General features: G+C 38.7%; 2 protein-coding genes and 5 non-coding genes across 8 annotated transcripts; 1 reads left to right on the forward strand and 6 right to left on the reverse strand.

Annotated features, from left to right (window-relative positions):
• The first annotated feature begins 1,176 nt into the window (after positions 1-1,176).
• Positions 1,177-16,267, forward strand: LOC106161882 (galactose mutarotase). 2 transcript variants are annotated; one of them, XM_087015843.1, is made up of 10 exons: positions 1,177-1,642; positions 8,828-8,904; positions 9,719-9,849; positions 11,654-11,811; positions 12,149-12,249; positions 12,367-12,475; positions 13,041-13,122; positions 14,764-14,908; positions 15,375-15,552; positions 15,813-16,267. In XM_087015843.1, exons 1-10 carry the CDS (start codon positions 1,403-1,405, stop codon positions 15,900-15,902), a joined length of 1,311 nt encoding a protein of 436 aa, XP_086871969.1. In that variant the 5' UTR covers positions 1,177-1,402; the 3' UTR covers positions 15,903-16,267. The 2 variants fall into 2 exon arrangements, with proteins under 2 accessions (XP_086871969.1, XP_086871970.1); XM_087015844.1 differs by having other exon boundaries at positions 8,831-8,904.
• Trnad-guc (transfer RNA aspartic acid (anticodon GUC)) lies at positions 5,618-5,689 on the reverse strand. Its single transcript has one exon. It is a non-coding gene; the product is annotated as a tRNA-Asp (tRNA).
• Positions 6,804-6,875, reverse strand: Trnad-guc (transfer RNA aspartic acid (anticodon GUC)). Its single transcript has one exon. It is a non-coding gene; the product is annotated as a tRNA-Asp (tRNA).
• Positions 7,830-7,901, reverse strand: Trnad-guc (transfer RNA aspartic acid (anticodon GUC)). Its single transcript has one exon. It is a non-coding gene; the product is annotated as a tRNA-Asp (tRNA).
• Trnad-guc (transfer RNA aspartic acid (anticodon GUC)) lies at positions 12,658-12,729 on the reverse strand. Its single transcript has one exon. It is a non-coding gene; the product is annotated as a tRNA-Asp (tRNA).
• On the reverse strand, positions 13,574-13,645 carry Trnad-guc (transfer RNA aspartic acid (anticodon GUC)). Its single transcript has one exon. It is a non-coding gene; the product is annotated as a tRNA-Asp (tRNA).
• Positions 16,268-16,310: 43 nt separating the features above from the next.
• On the reverse strand, positions 16,311-19,286 carry LOC106161883 (uncharacterized). The gene is made up of 4 exons (XM_013538956.2): positions 18,908-19,286; positions 18,068-18,166; positions 17,183-17,370; positions 16,311-16,817 (listed from the first exon to the last, which is right to left on the reverse strand). The coding sequence occupies exons 1-4, from the start codon at positions 19,257-19,259 to the stop codon at positions 16,593-16,595; spliced, it is 864 nt and encodes a 287-aa protein (XP_013394410.2). The 5' UTR covers positions 19,260-19,286; the 3' UTR covers positions 16,311-16,592.
• Between the last annotated feature and the right edge of the window lie 32 nt (positions 19,287-19,318).

Consider the following 19,318-nt stretch of genomic DNA (forward strand, 5'->3'; position numbering starts at 1 on the left):
ATCGGCGTAACTTAAAACAAGAAAAGCTAAACAGTGCAGTTTCGCGAAGAGAGGTGGAAGGTGGTAAAATGGAACTGGAATTGAATTGGCCTAATTTTCTGATGAGATAGCAAATGCAGGATATTATTATAGAAGAGCGGTCGAAAATTGAATTAGTTCTTCCCGCTGAGTACACTATTTCTTCGGCAAACATCTCACCTGGAGTTCCCGATAACTTCCATCTGGCACGTAGTAACATTCATTCACTAAGTAAAGTTGCTGCAGCTGGCTTTTTACTTCATCTTTGACGACAGATACATCATTTTCCTTGCCACTCGACCAGTGATAAATTTCCATGGTAAAATCATCAAAAGTTTTGCAGAAAGTTGCTATTTTATGTTGATAGTTTCTGTTTTCCTGTCATTACAGAATGTTTTTTTTTTTTTATTTTCTGATTTGACTCCTTTATTTCTTCACGCATGTGTAAGCGGGTGGACTAATTGAACTTTGTAAGTAAACTTTCTTTTGGTTTCATTTTCAACCTAGTATAGAACGTAATTTATCCGGTAAACAACCGCAAAAAGTTTTTTTCTTTTTTACGTGATACAAACCATCAACCCAGCCTTGCTGGCGTGGATTTTGTACTTGTCGTAAAAACAAGCATATAAGAGGGTGGATGTAATACATGTGTATCAAAAGTTAGGACGGTAGACAACACTGATCCACTATATATTTCACAAGTTTCAAAGATTGCCTGGAAGCCAGAGTTTTAGATAAAATTCCCATACAACTCAGAGTGACTTGACACCAGTCGTATATGGAAGTTTAAAAATGAAGATACTTTCTAGATATCGAACAAACCTTTTACACCAAGATCTTTTAACAACATCAATTTACAGCATATCTGTTTAGACCACAAACATAAAGTTAATTACGTTTGTACTGGTGGAAGCCTAGGATATTATCATTTTCATTATTACTAAAAAAAGGACAAGGCGCAATATTTTTTCTATCGGGACGCATTTATCTTAGGGCAAAGGAGACTAAAATGTTGGTCTAAAAGTGAACCTCTTGCGCAACAGGGGCTAATTAATCTTCTGCGAGGGCTTTTAGGTTAGGTACATAGAATGCCACGGAGTATCACCAAAACGCATTAAATAACAGCAATTATCGGGATTGCTACATGCGCTAAAAATAACCCCACAAAACTAGAGCAGGGCAAGCCGCTAACCGGTGCCCTTTTTACAAATGCGCCAGCAGTTCGCATTCATCACACCAGTTCCCTTCGAAATACCGCGCGCCGGTCAGCGAGCAGCAGGGGGCCTGTTGTAAGACTGGACATTGTCGTTGGTCAGTCGCGTTGACCTGAAGATCAGTGGAGTGCGACATTATAAGAGAGCCGTAGGAAAACTATTAACAAAAAATGGCCGAGATGGATGTTCTAGCACAGAAGAAACGCGGAGGCTACGATTCACCAGATGATAGCGGAAGACAGAGCCAACAGGGAAACAACAGAAGATGCCTGATTGGAGTGATCATATTTCTCGCCGTCCTGTGTTGCATCATGTTTCTGGTTATCATTTTAGCTGTGGCTGGGGGGTTCGTGATTGGCAATGTGACTCCCCCGCCATGTCCGCCGGTGACAGAGAGGTTTGTTATGCAGGTAGGTTGTGTACAAAAGCAGAGTCCTATTATTTTCTGTTTACGTCAGTTATGCTGATCCATCACAGCGTTATTTAAAATGGGTCACCGCTTACCTATTCCTCGACTCTGAGTTTTGCGCAATATGCATATCGTTCAATTGGGCAATTTGATGGGTCCTATGTTGAGCATGTGGTAGTCATTTTTTGCGTCTCTCTCTCTCTCTCTCTCTCTCTCTCTCTCTCTCTCACACACACACACAAACAGAGAGAGAGAGAGAGAGAGAGAGAGAAAGAGGGGGGGGGAAGAGAGAGGAGAGGGAGAGAGAAATGGCAGATTTGACTCATGCGCCCACCTCATCTCCCCACGATCAGCCCACCGTAAGGTTAGCGTTCCTTACATGCCGCTGTGGGTCGAAACCCTCTTACGCCGGCTTCCTGGCTCAACGAAAGTGCAACTCGTTTCTCATCTGACACTTTTTATATGTTTATCTTAGAAAATAGAACGAAAGTACACTGGCAATCTCATGATAACCCCATTACGTATATAGATTACTAAGTACTTATCATTTGACTTAAAAGCACATTTTTGCTTCGAATTTGGGTTCAACAGACATGCGAAATGACAGAGAAATGAGTCGGGCAAGATGGATTGGCGAGGATCCATCTCTGTCTTAGCACTAAGATGAAAAACGTAGCTTTATACATTTCATGTCTTTATATTCAATTTTATACTGAACTTACTTTGATTGATGCGTTAATACATCATTACTGTCATTTACTGAAGCCAGAGGCACGTTCTCTTTTATATGGCCAACGTACAGCAATAAAATTGCAGTGTTAGGAAATGATGGTGGGAAAATGAAGTTCGATCCAATATTACAACAGCCTTAATTCTGCTACATACAGTATATCTGCTTATATTACTATCATAAAGGTTTTCCGTATTGGAAAATCCATATTGCCTGTACCCCCGTACAGAAGCCATGTCCGTCTAACGGTTGGTTTGATGTTCAACATTCCCAACAGGGTCTCTTCTATGTAAAGGGGCTGATATTCCAAAAGATGATTAGTCTAAAATTGGGGGGGGGGGGGGGGGGGGAATCTTCGCTTTTTTCAGAAAAAAAGAAACGTTGAAAACTTTGAGATGAATACAAAGTTGATGTTGGCATCAGAATTTATGGGAAATGTCAGCATAGGGAATACTGGGACATAATACTGGTTCCCATTTTTGTTTTCTTTATTCTGTTACGGCATTGTGTCGTCACACTGTCATCTACAGCTGTTGAGTTATCTTCAACAGCTTTTTCTTCTTGTAACAGACTTCATGCCATTCTATCTTGTGGTAAACAAGCAGGGACGGATCCAGAATTATTTGAAGGGAGGTCTGTGGATGCGAAGCCACCCCCCCCCCCCCTTTGGCGTGGGGTTCAAAGGGCCCCGAAAACTTTTGGTATTTTAGGGGGCGAATGGTTCCATTTGGTACGGTTTAGAACAATTTTAATCAGCTAGTCAAAATTTTAATTTGAAGAGGGAACCTTTGGTGTGATTTTTTCAGAAATCGAAGGGGGGATCAGGACCCCCTGACCCCCCCCCCCCTCTAAATCCGCCACTGACAAATGCGGGGAGGGGGGGGTTAACGTTTTTATTTTAGGCGTTTATGTTTTCCCTCTTTTTATCGCCTTCTCTAATGAACGAGTGGGTCTTGAATTACAGAATAATATATATTTTGAAAAATGCGACTGATAACCGCTTTACCCTCGCAAACATGTTAATACGAGATATGAAACAGCACAACTAACGTCTAATTAAAATTTTACGAGTCGAGGCAGAGGCCTTAACATTTCATATTTTGATAATGATAGCAGATAAAATACAATAAAGGCATCGAGATTAGTGTGTGCTGACTAGCAGATAAAATGTGATACATATACCGTGTTCGCATTACATGCAACATATGTATGTATGTTAACCAGGGTACGTTCCAAAATATCTATTTATTGTGTAGTTATTTTGTATTTATAGCATACATATAGATACACGTGTTATATCGCTTACATTAATGCGCTCCACCATTCGCTGCTATTACACCGAAACACGTGCATTAATCATTGAAAATGTGAATTACTTAAGTATCCCTTACCGGATTTTCCCGCCAAACCGAACTTTCCTCGAAAAGATTCTCTTACTCTCAAATTGTTCTTCTCGACTCATTTCTGCAGTCAGATTCGATATCATTTTTAATTGAATATATGTACTTTTCGTCAGGCATTTTAGGGGTTTTATCGTTTTAAGGTCTGGATTTTGAAAGTTGCTTGCAGGATATGTACAAAATAGAAAATATTAAAATATTATCAAATGCGGTTTGTATGTTCCCTCAAGCCGAATAGCCATTCTTTTTGCAGCAAAACTTATAAAGAATGAAGTGGAAAACTTTCTCGACATTTAGTCGACGGGACGAGCGGAAATCTCGGGCCATACGTCGGCCATTGTGTGAAGAGTTAATGTAAATAAAGTGATGAGAGAGATATGGTGATGATGATGAAGATGCTTGTATTGCAGAATATCCTTAGTTTCCCTTGTAGTGACACTTAAATAATAAACAATATACATCCAGGATAAAAACCAGGATAGAAATTGCTATCCTGTATATTCAAACTAAGACCCCATTCCCAGAGATTAGATCGATCCAAACTAGATCGACCTAACTTCCTGGGGGTTCACACTAAATAGCTGTCAGCCGAGCGGGCACGAAAGTTAATTACCCCCTTACAGCTTGTAGTAGGCGGGACGGACATTTAAGCCGGATTATCTGACAGTAATATAGTGAGACTCCCCACGGGGATAGATCGATCTAAAAGTATGGGAATACGCCCTAAGTCTATTTGATAACTGCAACATATACAATCAATGACAAATAAAAAGATAAATGACAGAAATAGTATTTTACCAAAAACAATAAATTAACAGTTTATTTTAAAATAATCTTTATATTTCGGTCAGGGTCTACATGTATGTGACAGAGACATGTAAAAAAAATATGATATCATCCCATTCTCTTAGAGTTTATAAAGAGACACTGTTGACGTTTTCGTATTGTAAATGAGCATGTCTGTTATATATTAAGTTATTGACTAATACCCTAATCAAAGGACATCTAATGTCAAACATGAAGGAAATGATTGCAGTTTGCTCTGCAGAAGCGTTGGCCATGGTGTAGAGAGCTAAATTCATTTACCATTTATAACACCTTGACAATCACCGAGTTCAAAACGGTTAAATACATGCTGCCTCCAGTCGTAAATATTTACCAAAAACGAAAATGTGAAATAACAAAACGCGTATTAAATCATGTAACTGGGAAGTCTTTTATTTGCAGTTTTTCTCAAAAGAGCATTATTCATCAATTCAACTTCCCCGGATTGTGCTTTCAAATATCCCCATCTCACGTCTGGATTTACTCGTCTGAAGCTGTGGTGTGAGCCATTTAACAACCACCCTTACTAAAGGAGTAAAACTTCTGCCAGAATGATTTTCCACTCCATTTAAATTTGTATACGTCCCGAGATCTAATGTTGTTCAAGTCTCATTTTTCTGAAGGTTACGCTGCCTCAGTAAGTGCTCAGAATTGGATTTTAGATCTGTAATTATAATGAGATAATGCGCAATGCTTACTTTGAAGGAAATATGCCACTTAGGTATGCTTGTCATAGTTTATTTTCATAGCTTTGCTGTAACTTTCCGTCTCAGGCCATATGAAGGCACGTTAACATTGAGTAAATGACGATCTTTCTTGGTGCGTTGGTGCGTGGGTATTTTTGCGAACTTTTCATTTACATATCGGGTATTCACTCGCGTACCACAGATACAAAAATAATAAATGCAAATTTAATGAGGACCGCCTGTATTAAAGAAAAAATATGTTTTGTAGCAGAAATGAGTTTCGTGCAGTATTCTCCCTTTTTGTGTACAATAAATATAAATAAGAAAAGACTAGCCTCCCCGACGGGGAATTGAACCCCGGTCTCCCGCGTGACAGGCGGGGATACTTACCACTATACTATCGAGGAATGGCTGCGCACGATGAGAATTATTGTGGCTTCGAATCCGTTAATGAGTGATTTTTCTTGAGTGGCTTGTTACTTGTATAAATAAAACGTTTCATCGCTCATACGTGCTACATGTAGCACAAGTAAAGGACTTTAGACAGTGCAGCCTATTAAAATGCTATTTTTATCGGTATCAAAAATCCTGTTTTCAAGTGTAATATTGCAGCTGATTGTATATGCTATCAACGATTAAAACCGTGCTCGTTAAACGCTCTTGTTTAAAGATAGGAGAGGGCCCAATTAAATTTTATTTTTTTAATTTTTTTTTATTTTATTTTTTAGTATCATATATTTATCAAATAAATTTTCTTTACTTGATTACTGATTTTAATAAGATAAAAAAATAGTTGCTGATTTAACGCCCGCTTATATGTGTATGTATATATAATGGGTCCCAGGTTTCAGTGTTTCATTTCTGCTTACTTTCCTTTAAAAACGGATAGTATATTTGCAAAATATTTTCATACGCAGAACTAGGCTCTATATTATTTATTTCCATCACTGAAACAAGAACCGATGATGAGCAAACACCTTAAAGAAAATATACATCAGGACCCCGTTATATTATTTACTGTATGTGATATCAACGATATTTTGAATGAAAGTATCTAATGTTGTTTTAAACGTCAAGTTGTCTTGAGGAATTGTCCAACTGACGAGTGACACTGCCTATAGAAAACAGTGTCAGTTGTATTCATTGTTTTTGCTTCGTTTGCATAACCTTATCGCTAGACGTGGGAAGGCAAAGATATGCGAAGCAGATCGTGTCGTCTCATAAGTGAAGCCGGTTAATGGAGTATTCACAGTGAGATATCATCAAAAAGCGAAGAGGGCGCTTTGTTTTCGCAAACCCTTCATTTACATATAGATTTATTTGAGGTTATAGTGAGTTATCTACTCGCGCACCACAGATACTGAAATAAAAACTGCTAGTTTAAATAAGAACCGCCAGTATGAGAATTTCTGAGCGTCAGTTTATTATTTAGCGACAAAAATATATCCAATAGACATGCGTTCCGTAAAGTACCCTCGCTTTGTGTGTACGGTAAATATAAATTAAAAAAAATCTCTCTTCCTCCCCGACGGGGAATTGAACCCCGGTCTCCCGCGTGACAGGCGGGGATACTCACCACTATACTATCGAGGATTGGCTGTAGAACTCACAGAATATTGTGGTTTCGAATTCCGAAGATAAGAAAAGATACTCCATGAAAACATACCACACTGCATGTAAGATGATGAGAATGTTTAAGTTGAACAACATTAGGCCTTTATACATTGATATTTTCAGTACTGAAATCTGCTTTGACAACCAGTGACTTCATTGAGATATCTGAAGTTCAAACACAGAGATTATCTATTTTCATTTATAACTGAGAGTGAGCAGTCTATAGTACTGTATGACATAATATACTTTTTGAAACGAGTTGTCCTGGTGAAGTTAACATTTAGACTTTTTTCCGGGTGGGAGTACCTAAATTCAGAATGCAAAGCTTGTTGATCATCGCTGATACATGTAATATTTCTCACAAATGCTATAGCCTTTACTTTACATGTATCTAGATGTGTTGTTAGTCTATCCCCTGTTTCTTTATTACCTCTCTTTCTTGTCTTATCTAACACTGGGGACCTACATTCCATACCATGTGTTTAAACACTACCAATTACAGACAAAAAAGGCTATAAAACAAAGCTATAATCTTTCTACATATAGATTAGACCAGGGAACTATATCCGATATAATTCCCTGATTAGACTTCATTAGGTAATATAAGTTGTACAAACTTTTGTTTGCTTCCTTTATAAGCTTTGTAACGAGCTCTTCCCACTTCAAGTTAAGTACACATTTACTAGTGTAGCATTATCATCTTTGATAGTTACTGGTGAATGAGCTTGAGGATTTCCTTTTAAGTCAAAATTCATGACCTTAGTTTTTCCATATAATAATATACTACTTGCTAGTTTTAGGGAGCGCCTGTAAAAAAAAAAGGGTGCATTTGTAATGTACAGACAAAAATATGTCCAATAGACTTGAATTCCGTACACTATTCTCGCTTTTTGTGTGCGGTATATATAATTATAAATATTTAAAAATATTACCCTCCCCGACGGGGAATCGAACCCCGGTCTCCCGCGTGACAGGCGGGGATACTCACCACTATACTATCGAGGACTGATGACACGCTGGCTAATTTTGTAGCTAGTTGGAAAGCGGCTCTGCGAAAAGTATAAACTCCAAAAAGTTATGATTGTTTGTATGAAATTACGTTTTTATTTGATTCAACCGTAGAAACTTTAAACGTAGAAAAAAATTGTCATCAGAGTCACGTGTCTCCTGCTAGTCATCTGAAGAAGTCGGAGAAGAGAGAAAGTCCTATTAGGACTTGATATGCAACATTCTGAATGTGGTTACATTTTAAATAATTTAGGCGGGTTTAAAACTTAGGAATATAAAAAACATAATGTCTACCAAAAGCGGGAAATTTCGCAAAAACAGTATATAAAAATTTATGCAATTCATTTCACGCAAACCATTATAATAAATGGAGTGGATGAAAATGATGAAAATTTTGATATCTGAAGAACAAATCACTGGTTCAGACGCATAAAACTTTTACAATATGTTTAAATACAATAATGGTGGTAGTTGGGGAGAGTTTTTTTTACAAACGTGTAATGCCGAAATGCTTTTTTTGGAAATCCCACCTATATTATACAATTATAAAATGTCCAAAAATACCGAAAATCATTTGATGTAATCCAAACACTAACAAGTCTGAATATTATTAGTCTAAATTGTAAGGTGGGAAGGGTGAGTAGCCCAATAGAGAGACTCAAGGCGAAATGGGAGGGTTGACACGTCTACTTTGACGCTTGCATACTTCTCTCATTCTCCTTGTCTATTTTTATCGCGTGCATACTCCTCTACCGAAATCCCCCAAACTTCTGAAATGTGCTTTTTCTATACGTCTACATTGACAACCCGACCACTATTCCCAGTTTGACCAACTTGTTGCTAGTATATACAGTTTATTTATTATTTTTTGATTAAATGTAATGTTTTGTTTTGTACGGATTAACCGAATATGTTTTTTTCAGCAGCCAGCCCTTGGCGGCGGCAATATTACGATACAAAGGGACAGTTTTGGCCAGACAGGCGGACTCGACATTGAGAGGTGAGGCAGACTGTTTTATATACAGTTTTCTACTATTGTATGGGAGCGGAACAGCACTGCACTCACCCCAAATTCCAAAGTTAACTGGTTACTCATCTCTGTAACTGTTATAATGCCTCCACGGTCTCCAGTCTCTTTTGAAACTCGGGGTATAGGCTACTTTGCTGTCCAGTGCCAGTTACCGCATCTTTCTATTACTCCACAGAACCTCCTTACAATTTACAGCGTGGCTTTCTGTCTTGAAAATAGCTACCTGTGGAAAATACCTATTTTAATAGCTTAACCAGTCTATCTTAAAAGATACACTGGTTAAGATGTTTATGGCATCACGAAACGACCGAATGAATAAACCAGTATTTTAGAAGACTGTCCATTGGGCCTATTTTGCAAAACTGCTAAAATACTTGAACTTAGTTAAAACTGCTAAACGCGAATAGTCGGCTCCATTAAGTCAATTTTGAAAATTTTGTTTAAAAGCATTTCACGAACAATTAGTTCACAATAGCTTTGGATTACACACCTCAAAGAATAATATATCCAGTGTGGTTAAATGTCTATAAGAGTATAGTTTAAATAAGGCCGAAAGAACAAGGTCGGCGACTTGATAGATTCTTTGTGAAACACAACTTAGATGGCAAGCAAAGAAATTTCTTAAGTGCTGACCTAAGAATCTCTGAGAAACGTGAGCCAGACTTAGCAAAGAACCGCTTATTCAATTTTTTTTTTTTTTTTTTTTTTTTTTTTTTTGGTAAAACATGGTCTTGGATTTCCAATAAAACATTTAGAATACAGTGTAATTTTCTGTCTTTTTAAGATTTACGCTGAAGAACGACCATGACGTTACAATGCAGGTCATTTCATACGGTGCTACTTGGACCACGCTACACGTGCCTGACCGTAACGGTGCAGTCTCCGACGTAGTACTTGGCTACGACGACATACAAGGTAAAAAAGAAATACAAATGAATATTGTGGCTGTTCGTATTCAAAGGTCCTATATTTGAATTGCTTTAATTATGTTCTGACATTTGTAACATTTACAGCACAAATGCTTCTCCAAAATCCATCTTGTTAAAATTCTTGGTTATATGCATACAGGATTCACGCTCAAGTTCTTTATTTACTTATATCCCCTTCTTTCTTCGCTTGATTACGTACCTATACTCCCCCGCACCGATACTCCCCCGCACCGATACTCCCCCGCTTCTTTACATCCCCGCACCGATACTCCCCCGCACTGATACTCCCGCGTACCGATACTCCGCAAAAACACTACTCCCCCAAGGCATAGATTCCCTTGGCTTTGTAAACCCCATTCGTAATTTACAACACTTTCTATAATGCTTTTTTTTTCAAGATGCATCACCCTCTTGGGACCCAGAATTGACTAATTTTATTCGAAATATATTGGGAAAAATAAAGAACGTTACACGAAGTCAATCTCAGACTTTGTGTGCAGCTTGACAGTACGTAGGTCTACAGCTCTTCCTTGTGATTTTTGAGAAATGTTTTTGCAAAATTAATTTCGTTCTCCTACTGTACTCAGTAGTTACTGTATATATAATGTACTGCCTTTTATTTATTTATTTATTTATTTATTTATTTATTTATTTATTTATTTTTATTAACTTAAGGCAAAGTTAGTTTTAATCTAAGATAACGCAGCTATGTCTTTTTTTCAGGCAACGATGAATTCGTAAAATTATTAAGTAATAAAAAAGAAGTGCTAAAGCGCTTCGTTTTCCGTCTTTTTCCTCCAACCTTCTTTTCTGCTCTTTAAGCTTCTTTCCCTTGTCTTTTGAATCTGAATTAGATTAGAATCTGAATTTAGCAAAATTCAAAAATTTTGAAAATTGTTGCACAACGAAATTGTCGAGACACGAGCATGCGTCGTGAGCGCGCTTTTTATACTCGCAGTCCCGTCTTGTTTTCGATTTTGTTCGTTATAGATGTGAGGGCGTGCGCCGTACTCAACACGCAAAGGGCTCTTTCTCCTTCATTTCTTGCGGCGCGCATCTTGGACCAGGCAAGTCTCACTTGCAAACCAATCGCAAACTCCTTAAATAGAAAGGGAGCAAATTACGCTTGCGGCCCCGCTGTCCGCAGATTATTCGTAGAATCTATTGGAAATGTTCAATATCTATCGTACGTGCTTAGGCCTACATACGTGCGAACTCGAAATTTCGCATAAAGGACTTGCGTAGTACATGAGATTCTCCGCAAAATTTGGACTTTAACGGGTCGTAGATTTTGATCCACTTACCTAGACTGACCCTAACCTGTATAATTAAATGGAGGGTTGACTCTGTTACTCCATCCTCAGTTTCGTCAAAATTGCATAGGGGGAGTAATGATGCGGGGGAGTATCGGTGCGGGGGAGTAACGGTGCGGGGGAGTAACGGTGCGCGTATAACGGCAATTTTACAGGGGGTTTATCGATGCGGGGATCTATCGGTGTGGGGTCGTATCGATGTGCATAATGCAAAAATTTACTAAGGGGGAGTATCGGTGCGGGGAAGTATTGGTGCGGGGGAGTAACGGTGCGGGGGAGTATCGGTGCGGGGGAGTAACGGTGCGGGGGAGTATCGGCATGACCCCGAATAGGTTATTATTCCCGTTCCTTCCATTTTGTCTTTTCTTCTAAATTTCATTTTTAGATTTATTTAATTTTTTTTCATTTAACAAAAAGTAATAATGAGACAGACCAATCAAAATTACTTAATAGAAACTATTTTTCACGAAAATATAGGTTATGTGAACGGCGTGTCGTCTATTGGAGCTACAATCGGCCGCGTCGCCAACAGAATTAGTAATGCTCGATTTACTATAGATGGCACCACGTATGACACGCCCAAAAATGAAAGAGGAAAACAGACGCTTCACGGCGGTGATCCATCCTTAAGTAAGGTAATATTCTCCGCTTTAAAGCATCATAGATGTAGTCTTACAATTTCATGACTTTTTTTACCTGTATTTTTAGGGATCATGACCTTCTTTCGAACAATTTTTAAACTACATGCATGCAACTGTTCATTTTAAAATCATGCAAACAAATTATTTTAAAATAATCAGAAAAGATGTATTGATACTGTTAAGTTTGAGATTAACTTTATTGCGGTCGGTAGGTCCTTGAAAAATTGTCGATAATGTCAGGAAGTTTCCATTCTTCTTCTCGCAAAAACATTAACAACGACAATTTAGCTATTGATAATATTGATTTATGTGTTTTTGCATCCTTTTCCAGTTTATTTGGACACCAAAAGTCGGTCCGGGCTTTGTGGAATTTGCATACCGCAGTCCTGATGGTGAAAATGGTTTTCCTGGAACGATGGACATAACAACAAGGTTTGCTCTCTCTCTCTCTCTCTCTCTCTCTCTCTCTCTCTCTCTCTCACACACACACCAGATATTGAATGTATTACGTAGTATTACACATGTTGATAAGCCTAAATGATTTTTCAGGTACACATTGACAAATAAGAATGAAATCATAATCGACTTCGAGGCAACCACAGACAAGGCCACGCCCATCAATATGTGTAACCACGCCTACTTCAACTTAGCCGGACAGGTAATTCCTGTTTGTTTGGCCTTTTCGGATAGCGTAAAATGAAAACAGGCCATTATACACAACTTTGCGATATCAGAGCGATATAGTTCATTTAGTTGCACCAATGAATTGCGAGTTACTTTTTTAGGTAACGGTTTTTTTATTCTCTTCAATGCTGAAAAGATTTTTGAAAAATATCAAGCCTCCCCGACGGGGAATTGAACCCCGGTCTCCCGCGTGACAGGCGGGGATACTCACCACTATACTATCGAGGATTGACTGATTTTTAGAAATTTGCTCCGCCTTAGAAGCCAAACTGTTTTTTTCCTTTATGGTTATTTGTCTTGTCTTTTATATGTTGCAAGCTTTTGTTATTCTTTGTTTATTTTTTTATTTATTTTGAATAGCCTTATCTGATTTGCAAATATAGATTTTAATTCCACGAGATGAATCAAGTTGTAAATAATTTTTTAATGATTTCATATCGCCGAATGTCTTTTAATACGTTAATGAAAGCTCCCACTAGTCGTGGTTATTCGATATGAAGATAGGGTTTTAAAGAATAATTTAAACGCGTTCTATTTAGGGAAACAGAACAATGACGGACCATAAGATAGCGATCTACGCAGACAGTTATTTGCCAGTGGACGCCGAACTTATCCCCACAGGTGCGTGGTTATATTGATACTTGGGAAATAACTTGCCCTTACCAAAAAACATCAGGCCTGTAGCCTGGGGGGGGGGGGGGGGGGGGGGGGGGTCGAAAGAACCCCCTTTTTGCCGGGAAAGGGTAACCTCTGGGTAAAATTTTATTTGGATACATGAAGGTAAAAGATCCACATTTTCCGTAAAAGACCCCCCTTTTGAAATTGCTGGCTACGGGCCAGGTTGACAGACTGATATCCAAACACGAGGTCGATAACACAATTATTGTTACACACAGATATTATTTAAAATAGGATCAAATTTATTCATACGAAATTGCGCGAGTCTACCGCATGTTACCCTGCTCCACAAATCTCCAATTTTTTATTTGCTGAGGATGAACCCCATTACACCATTCTCAGATTGGTTTCTATTCACCTCACTGATGGACAGATTTTTGAAAAAATACTTAGCCTCCCCGACGGGGAATCGAACCCCGGTCTCCCGCGTGACAGGCGGGGATACTCACCACTATACTATCGAGGATTGAATGTTAGGCGTTGGTCATACAAAGTTCCTGGGTCTGAGAAGCCACTTTTGATAATTTTTTTCCAAAACATTCTATTCTCGTGAGATTTACACACTATAGTTGCTGTAACAGTCTTTTTTTTTTTTTTTTCGATGTTCGTCAAAATATCTTAGGTCTGCGTTTTTTCATCTATCCAAAATATCATAAAACTTAGCGTTCGTTTCCTGACAAAAACGCAGCTTTTACTCACTCAAATCTCAACGATAATGGTCCAATCCCCCCATTCACAAAAACCCATAACTTTAACCTGTCTGTACTCTGTGGTTTCATATTTCGTGTAAATGTGCAGCTTCTTTATTTTCTTAACTATCAAGGTTTTTGAGTATGCTAATTAGAGTTCAGAGAACAAAGTACGCTATTCTTTTAATCTCATCACCTCACATTTCTTTGAGAAAGAACTAATTAATGAAATAAGGATATTGTTAGCCTTTGCCAAAAACTCCTTATTTACTGTTATCTGTTATCTGTTACGCCCGCGGAATAAATTTAATGTTTGGGGCAACTAAAAGATATAAAGCAGCCTAGTATTTTGTTTTATTGATACTGTTTGCCCACTGGACACGAACATATAAACAATTTATAGAGCAAAGTAAAATATGTTATTTAGCCAGTATCTTTGTATGAAAATAATATTACTGAAAGATGACAAATTTACTTTATTATAAGACACGCTTGATAGAATAGTGGCATACAGGGATCGGTGTGATCTCCTGTATAAAGTCCGTTACTCCCAGATGAAGAGAGTGAGACGGCCGAGAGACGGTAGGTAAAGACGCTAGCTCTTACATCACTCAGATGTAGACAGAGAGACCCCGGGGAGATCGTCGAGGCTGTTTATGTCTGCGTGCCAGACATGTAGCCCGTGTATGAGGAACAAAGACTTCTAGAAACTACAGCGTTGGCTGCTGTGTTCCTTTTATGTACATGTACCGGTCAATTCAAAAATAGTTAACCAACAACAGTTACATTACATTACATTACATTACATAAGTTCTTTAGTATAACAGGCCCCTGTACCAATAGACTACACTGTATCGTAGCTTGACGCTAGACTCATGAGCTCGTTTCTTTACAGGTGTCATAGCTCCAGTGCAGGGGACGCAGTTTGACCTACGACAACCCACACTGCTAAGTAACGCACGCCTTGCAAGTATACCAGGCGGTGGCTACGACCATAACTTTTGTGTTAATGGCACGACGGGTCTGAAGTATATGGCCAGGTATTTATAGGCAAATTTTTTAAATTTATTTCTGTGCCAGTTAATCATTCACTGTATATTGTTATTATCTGTTATAAAATGAAATTTACTGATGAATCCAGGATGCGTTAGTTGCGCCTTGTAGCAATAACGCAATCGGAGTCAAATTCCGCGCATCTGTACATGTAGCACCAACAAGGTCTAACTAACACAATAATGTCTAACATATTATTCCAAGATCCCAAACAGAAATGTGAAATGTGCAGTCATTTACTGACGAGTCTTTTTTTTTCGTAAGATTTCCCTTAACCCAGAGGTCCTGAGTTTCATAGGTCACTGGAAACTCAACTCTAATTTTTGCATGCCACTCTTTTCCATTAGAGACTGGTATGATGATATCAATGAGTCGAGTTTCCAGCGACCTCTAAAATTTTAGGTAAATCAAACCTCGGTTCATTCTCGATTTTATCAAATTCTTTACATTCAGGGTTGTTCACGAGGCATCAGGTCGCGTGCTGGAGGTCTTTTCCGACCAGCCAGGCGTTCAGCTGTACTCCAGTATCCACTTCGGTAGCACGGAAGAGCTAGGGAAGGGCGGCGTACGCTACCCGCAGTTTGCTGCGTTATGTCTAGAGACACAGAATTATCCAGACGCTATTAATAATGTAGGTCATATTACATCTTCATTATTTAAATCGCGCTATGATCAACATATTGTGCCCTATATATTTTCATTCCGTAGTCGAAGAAATTTAAAACGAAAAGGTGGAAATTGTATTCATTTAGGTTTTCTTCTTCATTTTTTTTCGATCATTACAGTGTATACATATAATGTGATTGCTTTTTATTCTTTTTTTCTGAACCAAAGTGGAAGTCATTTTCTATCAACAAATTGTACTGTAATGTAAATTATTTATTTTTTCAGGAAAATTTTCCGGATTCCGTGCTAAGGCCCGGATCTGTGTACAAACAGAGAGTTATATACAAGTTCTCCACGCTGATGGGATCTTCGTAATTTTGTTAAAATTTTCAAATGTTTATGATGAAAAAAGTCAGGGTTGACATTTCATACGGGATATAAAGTGTAATTATAATGTTGTCAATCACATATGGTAAATATGAAAGCATAATGTACTCTTTATGAGGTCCGAGTTCAAATGCGCCAAAGAAAATATTCTGAAAAAAGGAAGAAATATTTGACATTGCAAAAATTCATATTATTTCTATAGTTTAAACACCATCTCTCTCTCTCTCTCTCTCTCTCTCTCTCTCTCTCTCTCGTTATAAACTGTAAATGTTACATAAATTTCAATTGTAGTCATGATTTTTATACTTTGATGTAAATTGTTTTGTTACAATAAATTCGTTATACCATTGTCATACACGTAGTTAAGAACCGTCACGTATACATACAACCCTAGCTACTACCTGGAACTGGCACAGTTTTTCAGATCGTTCGATTTCTCCAAACTGCTAAATCACCAATGCAGTGCAATGCAATGTGAAATGATCTAACCCTTTGTCAAAATGAACACTTGTTTCTGCTACTTTTCTGTCGTGGGCAACCTAGGATAACGGTTTTCCTTTCGACTATTTGGTCTCGAATTCCCCAAAAGTCGTGTTCATTGCACTTTTATTACAATGGCGCCTACCAAGAGGGCAGAAGATCCCCCAGGCCCTATCTCTCGGGGTCACAAATTAATGCCTACCACGACGCAGTTGACCCGTCCAGGCCGTGTCTCTCGGGTCCCATGGTCATATAGCCTCCGTCAACGGCAACGTCGGACCCCGTCACGAAAGAAGCGTCGCGGCTGCACAGGAAAGCCACGGTGGCGGCCACCTCGGCCATTTCACCAACGCGGTTGAGCATGTCAAATTTGCCCCAGATAGGATTCCACTTTGCCTTGTCGAAGTTGACGCCCTTAGCAGACTGCAAGGAAATAAAATGATTACAGATGGTAACTTTAGAACATCGAATTAAAAGCGAAAGGAGAAAACACTTAGCGACGGCTCAAAGATGTTTGGACAGGAGTTTTTTTTTTTAACTCCGACCAACATTTTACGCGTTTGAAGAAATGTAAATAATAATGATAATAATGTTCATGATTTCAGTATCCTTAACTTAAAAAACGCACTTTAAAAATTAATAACATGGTTCCTATCCATTATTGATGGTCAGGATTTTTTAATATAAAGTTATATAAGTGAATTTTAGAAGTTTGGTTTAAAAAGCAGATATTTTGAGCACCGTCTCTCTCTCTCTCTCTCTCTCTCTCTCTCTCTCTGTTCCCTTACCTCTGGTGACCAAATCCATCCCGGAGACACTGTGTTAACTCGTATACCGTCATTTGATAGATCAAGTGCCATGCACCGGGACATCTGCAGGATGGCCCCCTTACTGGACGCGTATGTCCATCTGGTCACTTGGGCGATGTGACTGGAGATACTGCCGATATTTACTATGGCGCGGTCGCCCTCGGAGGCTGAGCAGAAAAGGAAATAAAAAGGAGCTTAGAGTTTTAAAATTTAGGAAAAGTAGCAGCAATAGAAAACAGGCGAGATAAGTAGAAAATAAGTTTTCAAAGAAGCCGAACTGCAAACTGAGATTCTGAGAGTGTCGAGGATGACCCTTCTCCGCATTGCCTCAATTTAAGTTTTTTTTTCGCTACATTCCTAAACGGACATTTTGCCTTTATTGATATGTTCTGTAAAAATGGCGATATAGTCACCTGACAAGGGTGGCGGTACTACAGAACTGATAAAAAAGTGTGTGTGTGTGTGTGTGTGTGTGTGTGTGTGTGTGTGAGAGAGAGAGAGAGAGAGAGTAGTTGAGGGACTGCCAACCTGGACAACCCTGTGCCGGTCACCTTTTTGGCGTTTGCAGTAGGGTAGTGACCCAGGGATTAGAGGGTAGGTTAAAATATACCAGGAGCCTGCCCCACAAGAGAACTTTAGCCCCAATAAAAACGAATCAAAACTTTAAGTCTACTTCAGTTGTAGATGTAGATAAACATAGTGGTCCGTAAATACTTGTCTCAAACATTTTCTTGTTATAAACAGCTTGGACTACAGGTGCAACTGATTTATCTTTGGTAAAGTAGAATAAATTTTTGTATAAAAGATAATATCTATAATCTGGATGAGGTTATTTTGTGACATAACGGACCTATGGAGACTGACCTTTCTTCATATGTGGATGACAAGCCTGGACCATGTTGGCCACGCCCTGGACGTTGACACTCATCGTCTTCTGCCAGTCGTCTTTTTCTGCGTCAAGCGCTGGATTAAGAAATTAAGAAATTGGAGCTATTCAAATGTTATGTTGATGCCATTTGTACGTCGCCCAGAAAATGATAATACTTTTTCTGAAAATGAATATTTCCTGAAAGAATTCCCTGAAATGGTTGTTCAGGTGCATGTAGTATATTGTATATAGTGTATTGTGTATATATATAAAATTTTGATTAGATCTTTAAATGTGGTTAAATTTATGTTTCAATGTATTTGGGAATATGAAAATAAATCCTCCTATACGTGCATACACGAGTCATTTTTCTATCATTTTTGCTATTTATCAACCATTTTTATCCCTTCTCCGTTGATATCTATTTCTGCAAAAAAGAGTCGAACAAACACACGCGCACTCACACACAATGAGTTAAGATTGAAGTAAAATATAGGCCAAAAACCCAGCACAATAATTATTCATGTATCCTAGGGCCCGCTTCAAGATTGACCTTTAGCATTATCTAAATATGCACACACGACCACAAGACGAACATATTTTGATAATAAAACGTGTGGGGTATCTTATCTAGCTTGAATTGGCTGCGATTTCTGATGTGTCTAAATGCAGTGCCCTAAATTAGACCCGTCGCTCAGAATGTATTCTTAATATTAGATATCAAATGGCAGTACTAGTCATAACTAGTGCGTTCCGATAATCACGCAACAGCTTGTTAATTCATCTGTTGCTTTCATTAAGAATATGCAGGTAGAATAGAAGACTGCGGGTATCACCTTTGGATCCAAAAAACACCGCAGAATTCACCACATAGTTAATACACCCTCCATGCACATCCGCGATCTTCGTCGCAGTCTCAAAGCACGTGTCCCTGTTCGACACGTCAACGTAGTGAAACGTAACGTCGTACCCTGCCGCGCGTAGCTCTGTCTCTAAAGCCTTCCCTCCATCTTGGTTGATGTCGATGAACGCCACGGAAGCGCCGTCACTGGCGAAACGCTTCACACATTCACGTGCGATGCCGGACGCACCACCAGTGATAACGGCGACGTGGTTCTTAAATCTCCCCTTGGTGTGTTCTTGGTTCAGTTTAGGCTGGGGGAATTTCTGGTCATACGCGTCAGACATCTTTCAAAGCGTATATATATATATAACTTTAGACCTCCCCCTCAGCAAAGCAGAGATTT

Source organism: Lingula anatina, chromosome 6 (assembly GCF_051362555.1).
Source record: "Lingula anatina isolate TDL-2025a chromosome 6, LinAna3.0, whole genome shotgun sequence".
Classification (NCBI taxonomy): domain Eukaryota; kingdom Metazoa; phylum Brachiopoda; class Lingulata; order Lingulida; family Lingulidae; genus Lingula; species Lingula anatina.

Coding starts and splice junctions, on each gene's coding strand:
- LOC106161883 (XM_013538956.2), bottom strand. CDS start 19,259: ATGTCTGACGCGTATGACCAGAAATTCCCCCAGCCTAAACTGAACCAA. Junction 18,167..18,907: donor GGTGTTTTTTGGATCCAAAG/GTGATACCCGCA, acceptor TTCTTAATCCAG/CGCTTGACGCAGAAAAAGAC. Junction 17,371..18,067: donor TCATCCACATATGAAGAAAG/GTCAGTCTCCAT, acceptor TTTTCTGCTCAG/CCTCCGAGGGCGACCGCGCC.
- LOC106161882 (XM_087015843.1), top strand. CDS start 1,403: ATGGCCGAGATGGATGTTCTAGCACAGAAGAAACGCGGAGGCTACGAT. Junction 8,905..9,718: donor GGCGGACTCGACATTGAGAG/GTGAGGCAGACT, acceptor TGTCTTTTTAAG/ATTTACGCTGAAGAACGACC. Junction 11,812..12,148: donor GTGATCCATCCTTAAGTAAG/GTAATATTCTCC, acceptor ATCCTTTTCCAG/TTTATTTGGACACCAAAAGT.